This window comes from Suncus etruscus, chromosome 3, assembly GCF_024139225.1.
Source record: "Suncus etruscus isolate mSunEtr1 chromosome 3, mSunEtr1.pri.cur, whole genome shotgun sequence".
NCBI classification, from domain to species: Eukaryota; Metazoa; Chordata; class Mammalia; order Eulipotyphla; family Soricidae; genus Suncus; species Suncus etruscus.
Window position 1 is genome coordinate 46,815,653 of NC_064850.1, and position 17,857 is coordinate 46,833,509.

At 50.8% G+C, this 17,857-nt stretch overlaps 2 protein-coding genes across 2 annotated transcripts in view; one reads left to right on the top strand and one right to left on the bottom strand.

Annotated features, from left to right (window-relative positions):
* Positions 1-8,912, bottom strand: part of PTPN14 (protein tyrosine phosphatase non-receptor type 14) — a 46,020-nt gene extending 37,108 nt beyond the window's left edge. The window contains exons 1-2 of the mRNA XM_049769544.1: positions 8,867-8,912; positions 4,791-5,106 (exon numbers count right to left, since the gene is read on the bottom strand). Of these exons, the coding sequence (XP_049625501.1) occupies positions 4,791-4,964 (174 nt within the window). The 5' untranslated portion in view covers positions 4,965-5,106; positions 8,867-8,912. The remainder of the gene's footprint in view (positions 1-4,790; positions 5,107-8,866) is intronic.
* The window catches only part of PROX1 (prospero homeobox 1), a 612,185-nt gene that overhangs the window by 225,863 nt on the left and 368,465 nt on the right, over positions 1-17,857 (top strand). The gene's annotated exons all lie outside the window — the stretch shown is intronic.

Genomic DNA, 17,857 nt, shown 5'->3' on the forward strand with positions numbered 1-17,857 from the left:
GGAGGAAGTCCTCACAAGGGCATGGAAAAATCCCACAGACTGATGACTCCACACAGACCCACCAAGAGAGACTTGCATGCCGCAACATTCCAGGGGTGGTGGAAAATAAAAGGGCCATGCTGCAGCCACAGAGAAAGGAGCCATTGGTGCACTCCCAAACTTCCTGGAGACACCTGGGCTTGCTTTCACAGATAAATCCATGAGTGCCACCGGCAAGAGCTGCTGCAGCAGCATCATTTCTCCATGCCTTGCTCACTGGGATAGGGCAGGAAACTCCACTGCTGAGGGCCAGAGACATGTTGAGCTGGCGAGCCAGAATAAGAAACTCTTCTGAGGAAAGAGGTGGGCCACAGTGGTGACTACTAGTGCCCCCACAATCCTAGCATCTGGACAACAGATGCTCTTGCCCACAAATTCTGTGGCTCAGGCTCCAATGGGGCACTGGTTAAATGGCATGTGACATTCTTGGACTGATGAAGCCAAGGCAGATTCCAAGGCCTCCCTCCACCCCATATTCTATTCTTCAATAAGGCCATAACCCGAATTGTTTAGCTTAAACTTCTACATACTCAAATATGGGCAGAGGGAAGCTATGTTTTTGTAGGTTATAGTCAAGGCCACTAAATTTACATCAAAGGCAGAGGAGGGTCGCATGCAATGTCACTGAACATACCTGTTCCCACACAGAAGCCAGCAGGTCCCACAAGATCAGCATTGAATCAAAACAAAAATACCCGAATGTCTTTTTCCGATGGATAAAATGCAATATATTAATATTCTGCATCTTTAGGACCAGATAATAAGGGAATGGCTGTGGTTAAGGTATTTTCTTTCATAGTTCACAACCCACCCTGGTTGAGTTCCCAGCACCTCATAAGGTCCCCCAGCACTGCCAGGAATGATCCCTGAGTACTGAGCCTCAGCGGTGCTGTTGTCTGGCACTCAAACTAGCTTCCAAAGAAAAGAAAACACAAAAAGGATTCTTCATCTTTATAAACATTAGCTACTCTGAAAACTGGAAATGGTTCGCATAGCTAACAGTGTGGTAGGGGGAATTGTGTCAACTTTTTACTACTGACGAAAATAAGAATTAGCAAATATAAAAAAAGAATCCAGCAATAAAATCTGAGAACTTGGAGCTGGAAAGGGGGAGGTGTTTCTGCCTTAATCTCTGTCCCAAAAACAAGATCAAGAGTCCCTAGAACTGGGGGGGGGGGGAGAAGAGGGGCCTGTCTTAACATCCACCCTGTCCCCCCATCCTGTGAAACTTATATTGAACTCAGAGATGAAAAGCTTCTCCAAAATCACCTCACCTCACCACCACCACCACCACCACCACCCTCTCTCCCACTATTACTTTGGGGACCAGAGCAATAAGCTGAGCCAACCCAGAAGGGTCCCCAATAAAGTAGGGTCAGAACAGTCCACAGCTCCAGTTATCAGCCGAGCAGCCTCAGCCCAGAGCCTGCACTTAGCAACCCCGTCAATCCTGCTTCCTTTCTGGGTTCCACAACTTGGCACAGGCATCTATCTACACACTCCACTGACTCTGGGGATTCTGGGAGTGTCAATTCACACTCAGCTTCCTCAAACTGCTCTGGGTTTGAATTCCTCCTGCACCAGGCCGAGGTTCCCCAGGCCCCCATTGAAACTGGTAGCATATAAGAACTCAAAATTCTACCCCTGGGTCTGTACTATCACTCACTGAAAACTCTCAGAAGGGCACCCATGTGAACCAGGGTGGCAGCTGACTAGGACACACCCAATGAGGTTATCATTATCAGCTCCTCCAGATGTCCTACAGGGAAGGGTCAGTGGGTGGAGATCAGGAGGAGGATTCAGGGACTCTGCTTTTTCTACTCAATGTTGCTATAAACTTCCCACTGTTCTAAAGGTGATTAAAAGCAAGATATTTATGGGGCTAGACTCACGCAGTGGTCCTCAAACTTCACTGTCTCTCAGACTGTTAGAGGACCAGACTATAGTAAAAACAGAAACTATGAACAAATTCCTATGCACACTGCATATATCTTATTTTGAAGTGAAGAAACAAATGGGAACAAATCTGGCCCGCAGCCGTAGTTTGAGGACCACTGGGTTGTTAGCGATGCTGCAAGCTTTGGTCCCAGGAGGCCAGTGCCCCATCCATGACACTGCAGGGACCCCATGGGAGCTCTGTAAGCAAAGAGGTGGCAGTATCCCCTAGACATCATCTATTGTGCCCCCCTAAAACCATCTTGAATATTGATTCAAGCATACAATAACCAAGTTTGCTTGAACATGAAGCAGGCTTGTCCCTGTGCTTTCCCAGTATGTAGCTGCTCTAAAGATTAGGGGTGGGGCAGGAGGTGGGGTTGCCAAAAGCTGGGTAGAGACTTACTTCTACACTACTGGGAATGACCCCTGAGAACCCCACTAGGAGGGTCTGAAAGCTATGTGCCAGAGAATAGAGAGACAGCACAGAGGTTAAGGCACGTTCTTTGCAGATAGTTGACCCCAGTTCCCCACTAGGCACCACATAGCACCCCTGGCACCACCAGAAAGGACCCCTGAGCATCTCCAGGTGTGACCACAAAACAAAAGTACCAAATAAATGCCAGTGGAAAGGACAAATGTGAACGAAGGGGCTTTCCTGCACCTCCCCAGGAACATGTCCCAGTGCGAATCAAACCAACAGACCCAACAATTAGGAGGCTGGTGACTCCTCAGGTCTCCTTTAGAGGAGTATGTGTCTCTCATCCAAGGGTCCTGGGCTCAGTTTCAGCACTGCATGGGCCCCAGATGCCACCAGGAGCAACCCCAGCTCAACATAAAATTCAAGGTTTAACCCAGGTGGGCCAAAGCTACAAATAATAACCAAAATCAATAGAGCCAAGCTGGCCAGGAAGAGCTGGGAGCCTGCATGAGACTATGCAGCAAAGTGCACACTGAGAACAGAGAAAGTACTTGGGGCCTCAAGTTCTCCCAGACAGTGACCCCACATCTGTCTACACGGGACCCCCAGAGGATCTCCTGGAAAGAAGCTGGTCAGTGGGTGTAGGGGCATCCGAGAAGAACCAGCATCTGTCAGCAGCCCAGCTGCACCCTGAAAAGCTCACTCCCTTGGCTTCTCTTGACAAACATGAACCAGGCCAGAACATAGCATCTTGCTGTGGGCATCTGCTTCCCAGCACTGTAAAATCCTCACACTTCCATGAGGACAGAAGGATGCAGCAGGTCCCCCAAAAAGCTGATGCCCCTGGCTCTATCTGAGCTGGGCAAAACATCTTTGTTGGCCCGTCCAGGCGGGGACTATGGTGCCCAGGAGATGATAGGTCAAGGCCACTGAGAACAGTACATGTAACAGAGAAGCAGGATCAATGCCCAGAGTGAGGGAAGAGGAGAAAGAGAAAGAGAGAGAAGAGGGAGAAAGACAGGTCCCTGCAGGGTCCTCTATCGAACATGATGAGCGTGGGCATACCTGTCTATGTACCCAGTCACATGTATCAACACATAAGCACACATGTGGGTATACATAGCACATGTGCTTGAAGAATAATCTCACATATGCACAGCTGCGTGTCACAACATCACATATAAATAAACATGGGAGCATGTATGAAAGCACATGTGCATTGCATACAGTAGATCTGCATACTTTCACATCATACATGCACTCCCACATATGCACACACCATCTATATCAGGGGTCTCAAACTTGTGGCCCTCGGGCCGTTTGCGGCCCTCCATACAACATTTTGTGGCCCTGCCCTAGAGGAATCTTTGTTTTTTTTTTGTTTTTTTTTTGGTTTTTGGGCCACACCTGGCATTGCTCAGGGGTTACTCCTGGCTGTCTGCTCAGAAATAGCTCCTGGCAGGCACGGGGGACCATATGGGACACCGGGATTCGAACCAACCACCTTTGGTCCTGGATCGGCTACTTGCGAGGCAAACGCCGCTGTGCTATCTCTCCGGGCCCTAGAGGAATCTTTTTTTGTTTTGTTTTGTTTAGTTCTAGTTGTTTGGGTCGCACCCCCCAATGTTCAAGGCTCACTACCAACTTTACACTCAAGGATCACCCCGACTTTGCCTTCTGCAGCCCCCAGGTAAATTGAGTTTGAGACCCCTGATCTATATACATGCGCACACAGTCCACACATACAACAGATAAGGAAGTCATCCAACAGATGTATAAACACATGGCACACGTGCACATGATACACCTGTGTGCCCACAAAGCATGAACACACCTCACACACATGTGTGCACGTGCCACATATGAGCACACACCACACACCTATGCACTTATCCCATATACTCACACACAATGTCTGAGCACACATCATATACACATGTGTGTGATCATCCCATACATGCACGTGTGTATGAGCACACATCACACACATTCACACTCACCCCACACTTGTACAGACCATGTATGAGTGCACATCATATATATAGACAAGCATACTCACCCCACACCATCTATGAGCACACAGCACATAATATGCATACTCAGCACAGATATGCACACTTGTATTGCACACACTGTGATCAAAATACACTATTCACGCCATGCAGACAGACATACACACATATATTCATTCATCATGCGTGCTCTCAAACGTGTGCTCTCGCATCACACATTCAAGCCCAGTGCCACTGGATCACATCTGCACACACACACATGCCTGTTTGCACACAGCCAACCTTCAGTTGTGCCTGTGTGTCCACGTGTGCTGGCTGCACCACGTTCTATGTCCCCCCATTGATTGCAGGTGCTCGCTCCCCACCCATGCATGAGCACTCACCTCCCGCAGCTCTAGCCTCTGTGCTACGGCCTCCAGGCACTCCTGGCCGGTGCTTTCCACAGACAACGTGCACTCGATGTCACTGCTGTCCAGCAGGCGGATGCGGGTCACGAAGCAGTTCTTGCTTAGCACGTTGTAGCGCCGCGTTCGACGGAGTTTCAGGCCGAACGGCATGGTGACAGGGTGACAGGGCTCTGGGCCACCACCCACGTGCTGTAGGGGCCTCAGTGGCTTATGCACTCACAGATGGCACTCCCTGTGCTCGTCCCGAAGTGGAGAACTGTGTCCATGCCCGGTGTGGGCCCCTGGAGCAGCGCTGTGAAGGCAAGAGCAGACCAGGTCACCGGTGGGAAGGGCCATGGGAGATAGCATCCTGTGGGCTGCCCCATCCGCACAGGAACAAGAGCCATGAGATTCCCTGGGACTGAAGCTGCACAGTCTCCTGCCCCAGATTAGTGGGCAGAGCCAACATTCCTCAGAGTTTGACTGCTGCCTTCAAATAGTTTTGCATCTAAAGATGGGTCAGACCTATTGGACATAGTGTCTCAGGGGGGGGGGGGTCTATGGCAGAAACCTGCCCCTGGAGCCCCTCAAAAATGCTGGTTTGCAATAGAAGGACACATGGATCCCACAACTGCAATCCACATTCATCAAGTACATTCCAATGTGAACCACCGTTGGGACGTACTACTGTGCAAACTACCAAGCATCCTTTTCTATCATTGATTGTAAGCAACCTGGCAAGGAAGGGAGTTACTGAACAAACAGGACAGAAGGACAGTACAAGGCATGGTTCCCACTACCAAGAGTGACCCCAGAGCACAGAGCTGAGTAGCTCTGAGTATTGTTGGGTGTGGCTCACTACCCCCAATAAAGGATCCTGGCATATGGCCCTAGGCTGCGCTGGGTTTCAGTGCAGCTGCCTGAGCGGACTCCCTCCTTCTCCTCTCCATCTCCCCCCCTTTCCTTCTCCTCTCCATATCCCCCCTCCTCCCCTACATTTGATAGGGGATTTAGTGGTACAGATTTGGTGGTGGAGAAGGTTTGGCCATGTACATAAAACTGTGAAGGGTAATACCAGGGCAAGCAAGTGGTGTGGAACTCAGTGAATAAAAGTGAGCAAGTAGCTGGCAGCCAGTAGGGAAAGCTCTGCCTTGTATAACCCTGGGCCTATCATTTCTTTGCAGGAACATGGAAACAGCAGGTCAGAAAAGGCTCTTGGTTATCAGCCATGATTAGCTGCCACTTTTCAGCTCTCAAAAAATCCAAAGCTCAGGGCCAAAGAGATGGCACAATGAAGAGGGGGCTTGACTTGCATGCAGCTGACCAGGATCTATCTCTTTCTGGCACCCCATTAGGTCCCCCAAGAACCACCAGGAGAGCTGAGTGCAGAACTAAGAGAAATTCCTGAGCACCACCAGACATGGCCCCCAAACAAACCAAATGCAGGATTCATAAGGCAGGTCTGCCTTGATTCTCCTCCCAGGTACAGGTGAGACCTAGAGCTCAGAAAGGCCCCCCAGTGTAGCCACATGAAAAAGGTATCCTGCCTGCACAAACCAGAGCCCTCAGGTGCCCTTGTAAGTGGGTCATCTCATAAGTTGGTCTCGGTGGGTCCCGCATGCTCTTTAGGGACCCAGGGCTGGGGGCCCCTCCCACACATGCCTCCTTCTTGCCAGCTTTCTTGCCCCTGCTCCCCGCCCAGACCCTCCCCAGGTGTGCTCTGGAATCACCAAGGAGGCAAACAGGCTGGCAGCCGCCTCTGGACAGTTTCCAGCATTCCATCACCGCAGCTCCCCACACACCTCATGCAGCTATGCAGCTGGACCTGGGCGTGAGAGAGGAAAAGCCCTGCCACCGCCCGGTGGGTACAAACAGCTGCCTGGCGCCAAGCTCCATGCTGGGAAATGACACCAGCATCCCAGGGAAAGTTCCTCAGAAGGGGATGGATGGACTAGAGGGGCCAAGAGGAGCTTTAAATTGTCCCAAATATTTTCTGTGAGTCTCCTGACAGCAGAAGCCAGTTAGGTTTGTTGGATGGAAAACAGACAATTCCTAAAGACAGATGAGAAACTTTCTGGAGCCTGAGCAATAGCACAGTAGGGAGGGCATTTGCTTGCATGTGGCCGACCTGGGTTTAATCCTCAATATTCCATAGAGTCCCCTGAGCCTGTCAGGAGTGGCACCTGAGCACAGAGTCAGGAGTAACCCCTAAGCACCGCTGGGTGTGGCCCCAAAACCAACCAACCAAACAAAGACGGGAACATGTCACTAGTCTAGTTGCTTCTACAATCTGCAATGGTACTGCAGCCAGGGAGATATTCTGAGGACTTAGGTCTATCGACTTTGCGGGTAGAGATTCCAGGGTGATCTCTGTCACTATGTAGTGGCCCCAGCCCCCAACTCTATGCCAGGTGTCCCCTGAAACCACTGCTGTACTGGCCATTCTATCATCTCAATTCTATCCACACAGTCCATCATGGGCTCATCCTAATCCCAGCACAGAAGCCCTGGGCACTAGCTGTAAAAGGGGCTGGCTGCATTTCTCCTCCTCGACCTGCCCCACTGTCCCTGTCACTTCAATACTCAATGTTACAAGCACCCCCCTGGCTAGTTATCTGCTTGCTGACCATGCAGGACCATCCCTCAGCCTTTGTGCTTCACTGCAGCCATCCCAACTATTCCACAGCTCCATGGACTGTCATCTACACAGAGGACAACAGCAAGCAGAGATGCATCTCTACAAAGCCCTAGCTCTCTAAAACCATTCCACCTCCTGCCCTGATCCCAGAGCCCTGGAAAGCCTATCCCAGACCCTTGGGCCTGGGTCTTGTGTCAGCTTCAGAGAGGGGAGGGCCGGGACATGAGTGGCCACGGGGGAGGCAGCAGGGAAGCGATAAACAGGAGCTGGCACAGAGGCCTCGGGAAACCAGTGGCTGCCAGCAGCTCACGTCAATGCCCGCTCCTGGCTGGCCGGCAGGAAGACAGACAATAAATGCACTTTGCTCCCCCACCGCCCTGCTGTGCCCCCGGGAATGAGGTGGTGGTCACGGCACTTTAGTACAGTACTTGCAGTGGGATAGGGGTTGCATGCTGCTGGGTGTTGAGTGTTTGCCACTGGCTTGTGGGGATCACAGAGAGCAGAGCCAAGAGCAAAACAGCCCCAGAAGGTGCCTCAAACCACAGAGCCATTTCCCAGCCCCCAACAAATAGTTTTAAACAATTCCATCCACAGTAGCTAAAGACAGCACCCAAAACAGAGCTCTGCTACCTGTGATCTCTGTTCCCCAAAGGTGTGGTCCATTACTTTGAAACCAGCGGCATTCATCAGGGGCCACAACAGCCAGTCACAGAGAATTGGAGCTTGGACAAGCCCTCCGAAGCACTTTGCAAAATTCTTTTCCCACCTCCCGCTTTTGGGAATCACCAGAGAGCCAGGGCTATCCCCCCTTGAGAAGACATGAAATCCCAGGCATGGTTTGTCTGTGGCTGCACTGAGAGGACAGAACCAAGACACACCATGACAGAGTGGGAGAAGGACTCTGTCGTTGGGGTTTGTTGAAAAGTTTTGAAGAAATGCAGACCCATCAGGAGCAGCTGTTATTGGCACAGTGAGCTCAGTTGGAATGATCCCTATCTGTGCTTTTAGACAAGCTTAAAGCTGTACTTAAAAATAAATTCTCAGGGGCCAGAGCCACAGCGGAGAGGGTGCTTGCCTTGCACATGGCCGACCCAGGTCGATCCCCAGCATCCCATAGAGTCCTCCAACTCTTCCAGGAGTAATTTCTGAGCACAGAGCCAAGAGTAACTCCTGTGCACTGCTGAGTATGGCTCCCCAAACTAAAACAAAACAAATAAGGGTTCTCCACAGACAGAGAACAGTCACACATAGAATCAGGGTGCAGGCTGCTGAGGGCCTCAGGCCAATGACTTTCCTCAGCCCTACTGTATTTGTCTTGAGGGCACAGCAAACAGATTTGGGGTTCCAGCAGTGATCTGATGGTCACACACATGAACACAAATATCCACACACATCCATGCACACGTGTATACACACACTTGCTCACAACTCTCACCTAGCAGTTTCCTTCAGCCATGAATGTCTACACCGCAGAGTGGGCCAACCCCAGAGCCTCTTCCAAAAGCCACTTTCCAATAAGGTCCAGCAGGCAGCAGGAGCTACCCTGGTCAAATGACGCCCGCCCCCACCTAGCAATGCCAGACCCCAGGGCTCTCCAGTAGCAAAGTCAGCCCTATGAGAAGGAGCCCAGTGGGACTAGTGGCTCAGAAAGAGGCGTCCACACCTCCCTTCCCGTTTCCTGCCTCCACTTCCCCCCAGGCCCAAGCACGGGTGGAAGAACTTGCCTATGTCATTTCCTGTCCCAACAGCAGCTGGGCTGTCCCCCTGCCCGCGCCCAGCTATGTACCCAGCACTCACGGCCCTTTACCTTCCCCCCCCACCCCCCCGCACCTCTCACCATCATCAAAGGTCCCCACAGAGTTGGGTGAGTCCCTTTCGGACAGGCCTCATGTCCTGTGTGCTGTGATGACACAAGAGCCACCATGTGGGGCCTGGGGAGCAAACAGGCCAGCAGAGCCCCATGCTGGAGCCAGCCCTGCAGGGAAGAGTGCGGGGTCGCTGGGCGGTAGGGACCAACAAGGGGCAGAGCGCTGAAACTGAAGCTCTTCCCCGTAATAGGACGAACAGAGCTCAGGAATGCAAACAAGCAGTGACAGGCCCCGGGGATGGGTGAAGGGAGGCGGGTGAGGGGCCATGGCTGTACTGCAGACAGGGGACACCTGCACAATGAGTCAGGGACACGGCCCGGCGGGCTGTGCCACAGAACGGTGCCACCCCGGCCCGAGCCCAGGCGCTGACTCAGAGGCGAGAAGGAATGAGGACAGGTACCGACCCGCATTAGGGCAGGGTTGCGTCACCTCCAACTGATGCAATCGCAGCAGTTACGGGGGGGCAGGAGCGACCCTGCTCAGAGAGAATAGCACAGGGGGACCCCAGAGCATGCTACAGTGCTGCCTGTCCATGTGTGTGCTACATGTGACACATGTACAAACATACTACATACATGCACAACCATTTCCCAAACAACTGTGTGTATGTACTATGAATACAGCATACCAAACATGTAAGAACAAAAATGTGTGTTGCATGTGGTAAACCACACTGTACATGTATGCATAGTGTGCTCACATGCTACACAGAAAACTTACTTCACGTGTATGTCTACACACTGTGCACAGCTCACATACATTCCTCTCACAGGTATATACATTGTGTGTATTGTGGATCTGTGTGTAGACACAGGGACCCTCCCCAGCTCTTCCCTCCTCCCCCCACCATGCCGTGCCTTACTCAGAAGAGTGCCTTTGGGAAACATTCTTGGACAGTCAAGGTGACGAATCTTTGAAGGTTTCTGTGGAAGGTCGATGGGTCACATAATGGGTGGGAGGGGCAGGGGGTGTGCAGAAAACCGAGGAGTATTCACTGGAGAGACTCAGCCAAGAAAATTCTGGCACAGTCCATGACTTAGGGCTCATGCAGTTATTACAAGTGAGCTGAACATGGGGTGACTCAGAGCAGCCGATGGCATTCCCCAAGTGGGAGAAGGTATGAGGAGAAGGGCAGAGAAGGAAGCACAAATATCTCTATTTTTGTTTTTGACTGTTGGGGGCCACACCCAGAGGAGCTCAGGACTTACTCCTGGCTCTTGCACTCAGGGATCACACCTGATGGGGTTCAAGGGACACAATGCAGTGGCAGGGATCGAACCCAGTTCAGTTTTGTACAAGGCAAGTGCCTTACCCATTGTACTATTTCTCTGCTAGACATCTTTAGAGTATTTGCTCCTAAAACAATCTTTCTTATAGTATTCATGCCATTTAAATTTTTTTTCATTTAAAAACATTGTGATTTACAAAGTTATTCATAGTATACCATGTTTCAGCACCAGTCCCCACCAGCAGTGTCTACCTCCCTTCACCAATGTTCCCAGAGTCCATCATGCCACCAAAGTCCTGCCCCAGCCCTGCATCATAAGAGGCTATCATTTAATTATGTTGTTAGAGTTTTGGTCTCAAGATTTCATTGTTTGTGCCTCTCTGGCTTCGATATATAGTTCTGTCCTTTCTTAACACCACTAATGCATTGAGACCCCTCAGCCTCTGGACCCCCGTGCTTTCATATTTGTGTTTCTCCTCTTCCCCTCAATTTCTTTCCTTCTCCTCATGTTAGAAGACTAGCATGTTCCTCAACAACTCCAATGCCATTTTTAAAAAGTTCTCGCAAGCACCAGGGAGAAGGCTCCAAAGACTGGGACCATGCACCTGCATGCAAGGGGTCCCAAATTCCAAGTCAAAGCCAGCCCCAAGCATTGGCTGGGCCAAACCCCAGGTGGTGTCCAGCAACACAGGCCCAAGAACTGACCAAGCAGACCATACTGTGGAGTCGAATGTTCTCTGAGTGGCCTTGGGCCTCGAGCACCACCAGGGAGCGAATCTCCAAACACATGATGTGAGTCCCATTTGCACTGTTTGTGTCAGAAATACTCTCTACTGGTAAATGAGAAGGTTTCAGGCACCCCACCAGCTAAATTTCCCGATAATGACATTGTGCTAAAAACACAGGTGTGGGGCAGAGCAATAGGACAGTGGAGATGGCTTAGCATGCCATCAACCCAGGTTCAATTCCTGGTATCCAATATAGTCTTCAGAATCACATCAGGAGGAATTGTTGAGTGCAGAGCCAGGAGTAAGTCCTGAGCATCCCTGCATGTGGTCCCAAAACAACAACATAAAAACACCTTAGATGCATTGGGCCCTAGAACCCGCTATCCAGTTCCAGGTGTACCCCGCTGTGTGAATGCAGCTTGTCCCTGCTGGGGCAGCCCCTGGGGAGGGTTCTGGGGCTGCCATGGTTACTGGTCATTCATCTCCTCAGGCACTATAGCAAACGTTTCCAGATGCCAAAAATAACCAACGATTCAAACAGGAAAGCTCTGCTTTTGGATAATGGGGGATGGGGGGTGGGGAGAACCTGTGGGAAAAACAGAGCCTGGGACCAGCCAGATTCCCACAGCTCAAGAGCAAGGGAACACCCTGGCCCTCCCCCAATACCTCCTCTCCTCGCCGGAAACTATCATCACATCACCTCTCCCTCAGAACCATACCAAAGAGCACGGGGAGGGGGAGGCTTGCACTACCCCTCACTCCAACCTAGGCCAGACCAGAAACTGATGCCCCCAGATCCAGCACAGTTCCCTGAGGGCAGAGCTGGTGGCTACACATGAACGAACAGTGCTCAGCCTTTTCCATTCCCGGGCTTACAAGTATCCTGTTTCATTCTGCCTCAAAACTGCCAACCAGAAGGAAGAATGGCAGCTTTGAAATTCTTCCAAGAAGCAGAAATGTTGGAAAAATGAAGGAAAACATATAAGCTACTAAGTGGGAGGGGGTCCAGTGGTCTGTTACAGGCATGCCCCCATTTTCATGAAGCCATTTTCAGTGGGGAGTTTGGGAGCTAAAGAGGAGGTCACAGCTGGTGATTCTGGACCAACAGGGCAGAACAGCTGATTGCAAGGCCCAGAGCCCACAGAGCTACCTGCCTGGGACCTACATAGTCAAGACCCCCCAGGGCCATATGAACTGTGCTCTGTAGACCTCCAGAAACACACTCAGTGGTGCAGGGATCGATCTGGGCTGAGATGTACTCAAGGCAAGTCCTTGAGCCCCAAGACAACCTTCCTAGATGCTTCACAGCCAACTCTCGATCTTTCCTCTCAAACTCACATCCTGCCAAGGGCAACTCAGGACCAGTATCTCCACATCTCCCCTTTTTTGCCTTCACACCCCCAACATGGACCCTCTCTCTCCCTCAGACACCCACTATCTAAGCAGCTCACCCTCTTTGCTTCCCTTTCCAGATGTTGTTTCTTGCTTTCACATGCTCCCACGTCCCTCTGCTCTCCCCCTCTAGTGCCTCTTTGTCCCTAAGCTGCAAATTCTCAAGACAACAAGATCTCTCCTAAACCCTGGAGCTGGGCTCCCCACGTCCTACAGAGAATAGAGCATGTGGCCCGAGACTCATCTCCACTCAGTGGACACCCTGAAGGGACACCTAGGGTGCTCTCAGTGGTCACGACACAGAGATGACCAGGATGAAAGGAAGAAAACAGTTATGAGCAGAGATGAGGGGATTCCTGGCTCTGTCTGGAAACCTTCAATTCATGACCGTGGGTGAAAATTTCCTGAGCTAACCAGGCAGAGCTGTGCCAGTGCACAAAGATGTGGGTATCTTCTCCCAGCCCCAACCGATAGTGGGAGCAGGACTCAGGAGCCAGGGGCCTCTTGTTGGTGCAAATGCCCGTGGGGGCTACTACCCATGTGGGGACTCGGGGACATGGCATGCCACTTCAGGTGGCACTAGGCAGCAGTATGGGGTGGAGGGAGGTTGTTGAAGTGAGGGCAAGTTTACTGCTCAGCCAGGATGAAGCAGGAGGAAGGGAGCTCCCATTCCTTCTCCCTGACCTAACACAGGGAACTTTCACATCATCAGCCAAGACATGAAAGCATAGGTGGCCACTAGCTCTGTGGTGTCAACTTGGGGGCTCAGACAGTGTATGTCACGACCCTTTCATTAAAGGAGACTCCACACAGCCAGACTGTGGGTTGGTCATCGGGGCAGCCAAGCCTGCGTGGGGCACTCACCTAGCCATGGGCCAATAGCCACCACCACACCCACAAACACCGAGTCCCTCGTTGTTGTCTTCCTCCTTGTCTTTGGCACTTGCTTGGCACTCAGCCAGACCCTCATGATATTCATGTGCACAGGGAAAGTTCAGGAAATATCTGATATGAGCTGCTGCTGTAGAACAGGATGAAAGCACATCAAAGGGGCTGGAGACAGGGGTCAGAGAGATAGCATGGAGGTAGGCATTTGCCTTGCATGCAGAAGGATGGTGGTTCAAATCCCTGTATCCCATATGGTCTCCTGAGCCTGTCAGGAGCGATTTCTGAGCATAGAGCCAGAGGTAACCTCTGAGCGCTGCTGGGTATGACCCAAAAACCAAAAAAAAGAGGGGGGGCTGAAGACGGGAACACAGTTCATACCCTAGAACATGCTCAGCTCAGGTTCAAGTCTGGTACCATTCAGTCCCTGAGCATTGCTGCTGCAGCTCTGGGAGGTTCCCAGCACCCCAGAATGGCCCAGGTTTGGTTAGTCAAAACAGTACCAGTGGGGTCTCTAACCTGCCTCCTAGTCACCAGCTCTGGAGAAATAGACACATGTGATGCAATATATATGGAAATCAACATGAAAACTTAGTTTCATACTAAATACATATAGACACGTATGTTCAAGGATGTGTGTATCCAACTGCTCCAGGTTTTATCCCCTAGACAAAAACTATAGAGCTGACAGTGGAAGATGCACTTTGGCAAGAGGAAGCAACATGACAAGATGACTGGGTCCCTCTGGCCCAGGTAGGTTCCACTGCCAGAACTTTGTCCCGAGACACAAATCCACATAAGAAAAATGGCTGGTCTTTAAGCAAATGGCAGACAACCTGAAATTTTCCTCAGAGGATTGTGGCAAAGAACAGAGAAAGCATCCAGATACCGAGGGAATGGGAGGAGATGGTCAGCATGAGTCACGTAGGGGCTGACCAGTTCCAAGACAGCATTGGCATAAACGTGCTGGCTACCAGGTGCAGAGAGGGGGCAGGGTGCATATGGAATGTATTGGAGAAACTGGGGTGCACACAAGGAAAACCCCAAGGCCAGAGACAGAGAAGGGGGACAGAACTCACTGTTGCAGTCACATATTATCTTCATTCTTAACCGTGCATGTCCCCTCCCCAAATTTAAGAAGAAAAAATAAGTAACCCGAATATAAAGTTTATTCTGGATGATTTTCTCTTTGCCCTCAAAAGTGCAGCCAAGCCAAGACTGTTCACAGTAAAACGATCCATTATGTGTGCTCAAAAAGTCAGCCAGAGTTCACGCAACCGTCATTTTGGAATCACAAATAAAAATTGTAATTGTTCCTCAATCAGGTCTCTGTGGAGAAGGCCGGGTTTCTAAGTATAGATTTTCCAAACCAGACCCGGAGAGAGCGCCTTTTCTTTGAGAAAATAATTCTTGGTTTTGTTTGATGTTTCCAAGTACAGAAACACGCTTCATATGACAGGAAACTGCCTTCCAAAGCCATGGTATTCCTGCTGCCAGCTTGCCCGGCCCTGAGGCATCGTGCCCAGAGCCTACCCACTACATGGGTGATGGCATCCCTGAGTGGACATTGAGTCCCAAAGCCAAGGGACATTTGCACATGGCACTTAGTTCTAAGATACAGGCAATGAGAGAGACACAACGTGATGCAGAAAAGGCAGCAAGAACCCATAATGAAAATTCCCTGCACGACAGTGGAGTTAGGGGAGGGACCCAGGGCCAAGTCCCAGGCCTGCCACCTCCCCTAATGCATGTGAGTGCTTTCAGATCCTCCGTAAGCTAAGACCAGCATAGGCCATTTGAAGTTCAACTTGTTCAACTCACATTTGAATGTGGTTTTTTATTTATTTTTGTTTGTTTTGGGGCCACAGCCGGAGGCCCTCAGGGGTTACTCCCTGGCTCTGTACTCAGGAATCACTCCTGGCAGGCTCAGGTGACTATGTGGGATTGACCATATTGAACCTGGGTTGGTCTTGTGCAAGGCAAATGCTCTCCCTGCTGTGCTATCTCTCTGGCCCCTTGAATGTGTTTTAATTAGTGCAAATGGTAACACTGGTGTCTCCAAATGTATTACTAAATCCTCTTGCTCTCTTTCTCTCAGACATTGCTCTAATTCTCTTGAACCCTCTTCCCCTTGGGCCACTCTCATTGAGGACATCCCCACTCCCTTTCCTAGAACTCACAGCTCTGTTTGGTTCCTGTTACCAGGGGCTGGAATTGATCCGGCCAAAGACCCTATTCACTGGGTTGCTCTGAACAGAGCTGAAGTTCTCTGCAGAGAATCTCCTAAGGGATATCTCCTAAGGCTGAACACATAGCCAATTCCTTTCCATTACGCACATGCCTCCCTTGGGTGAAGCAGCACTTTTTGCTGTTGGGGCTGTGAGATGATGAAATTACAGACCCCAGTGTGCCAGGTTATTAGACCCACATCTGTGCCTTTACTAAGTGCTTCCTTGAAAGTCCCTTCCAGGGGCCAAAGAAATAGCATGGAGGTAAGGCATTTATTTGCCTTGCAATCAGAAGGTTGGTGGTTCAAATCCCAGCATCCGATATGGTCCCCTGAGCCTGCCAGGATTGATTTCTGAACATACAGCCAGCAGTAACCCCTGAGCACTGCCGGGTGTGACCCAAAAAACAAAAATAAAAAAGAAGGTCCCTTCCAAAAAGCCTCCCCTTCTGGAGGATGACAGTTAGAAGCTACCCACGTCTCGGTGAGCGAGCAGAGTGCTGGGATCCATCATGGGAAGACAGGACATCAGAATGGGCTCTCCAAGATGGGTCCCTGCTGAGTCACAGTATCTCAGGGACATTGGCTGTCGCCGATGGAGAGGATATAAGGAGTGTGGGATAGTACTCAAGGATAATCACACAAAATTTGGAAAGAAGGTGGTAACCAGCATAGTGTTTTTGCATCCATGTCACCTTGGGTGCACAGGGTCCCAGCTTGCTCCTCGTCATGTATGAGGTGGGCACTTTGCGTCACCACCTTTTTAATGACCAGTAATGAAGAAAGGTATGAAGAGTCCAGATCACCAAGCTGCTGGGATGTACCAGGGCTGTGGGTGGATGTAGTTGCATGCAGAGCACTTTGGTCCAGGAGGGACCCTCTCCAGGAGCATCACTGACAGGAGGAGACACGGGGATCCCAGAAGGGAGTTGGTTAAGGACTGCAGCCTGAGACCAGGTGCTGGTCCCAGTGCTCCTGCCTAATTGTGCTCCTGGCATGACTTGGTGTTCCAGCCCCTAGGCACAGTCCCCCTCCTCCAGCTCTATGGTTTTCCCAGCCATGGTCCTCCAGTTCCAGCATGATGGTGCTCCCAGGCACGATTCCCCTATTCCAGCCAATGGTGCTCCCAGACATGGCTCAGTACTCCAGCTTGATGATGGTCCAAAAAACGGCATAATGCTCCAGCCTTAATGGTGCTCCCTGGCATGGGCCCACTGCTCCAGCCCCATAGTGCTCCTGAGCATTGGGTGTAATTGGCCCTATGATCAGAAGCTGGTCAATATGATCAGCGATCAACACAGACTAGGGCCTAGTGATAAAGGGCTGACACTTTGGTATTATTCTAAAATAAATACTAAATAAATATTAAAATAAAATACTTTGGTATTATTCTTGGCACCTTTGAAGAGTCAACAAGTGTGGGGTCAGAGCGATAATACAGTGGGGAAGGAAGGCATTTGCCTTGCATGTGGCTGACCTAAATTCAATCCCCAGCATCCCATATGGTCCCTGAGCCTGCCAGGAGTGATCCCTGAGTGCAGAGCCAGAAGTAATCCCTGAGCGCTGCTGGGTGTGGCCAAATAAATAAATAATACTCACATACACACACATTTCCATGTCCTTTTCATACAGATTGTCAGTTCAGACAGGGGAGCAGTGGGTGACTCCATTAGCCCCCCAGAAAGCCCAGAGAGGAGTCCTCTCTGCAGCTGAGTCCCCTGAGATTAATCCCCAGAGGAATCTGTTGTAAGACTCAAGAGTCCTCCCTGCCTGTCCTGTGTTCTCCATCACACTTGAACAGCATTGGTCTGGGAAAGTTTGTTCACCAGCAGAGTCTGATCCGCTCTCTCATCCCTCTCTAGGGCACAAACCAGCATGACAAGTCATCCAGTCTGGGCCTGTGCAGACTCGGGGTCACAAGCAATGGCTCATGGATGGTCCCCTCCTGCTGCCTCATCTGCTTCTGCCTTTAGTACACAAAGGGTCTTTCCCATTGATTTGGGGAGGATCCCAAACAGTGCTGTGGGGGTGGTCTTAGGCCACTCCTGGTGGTTCCTGGTTGGTGGTTCTCATCCAGGTCCCAGGGTGCAGCCAGGCT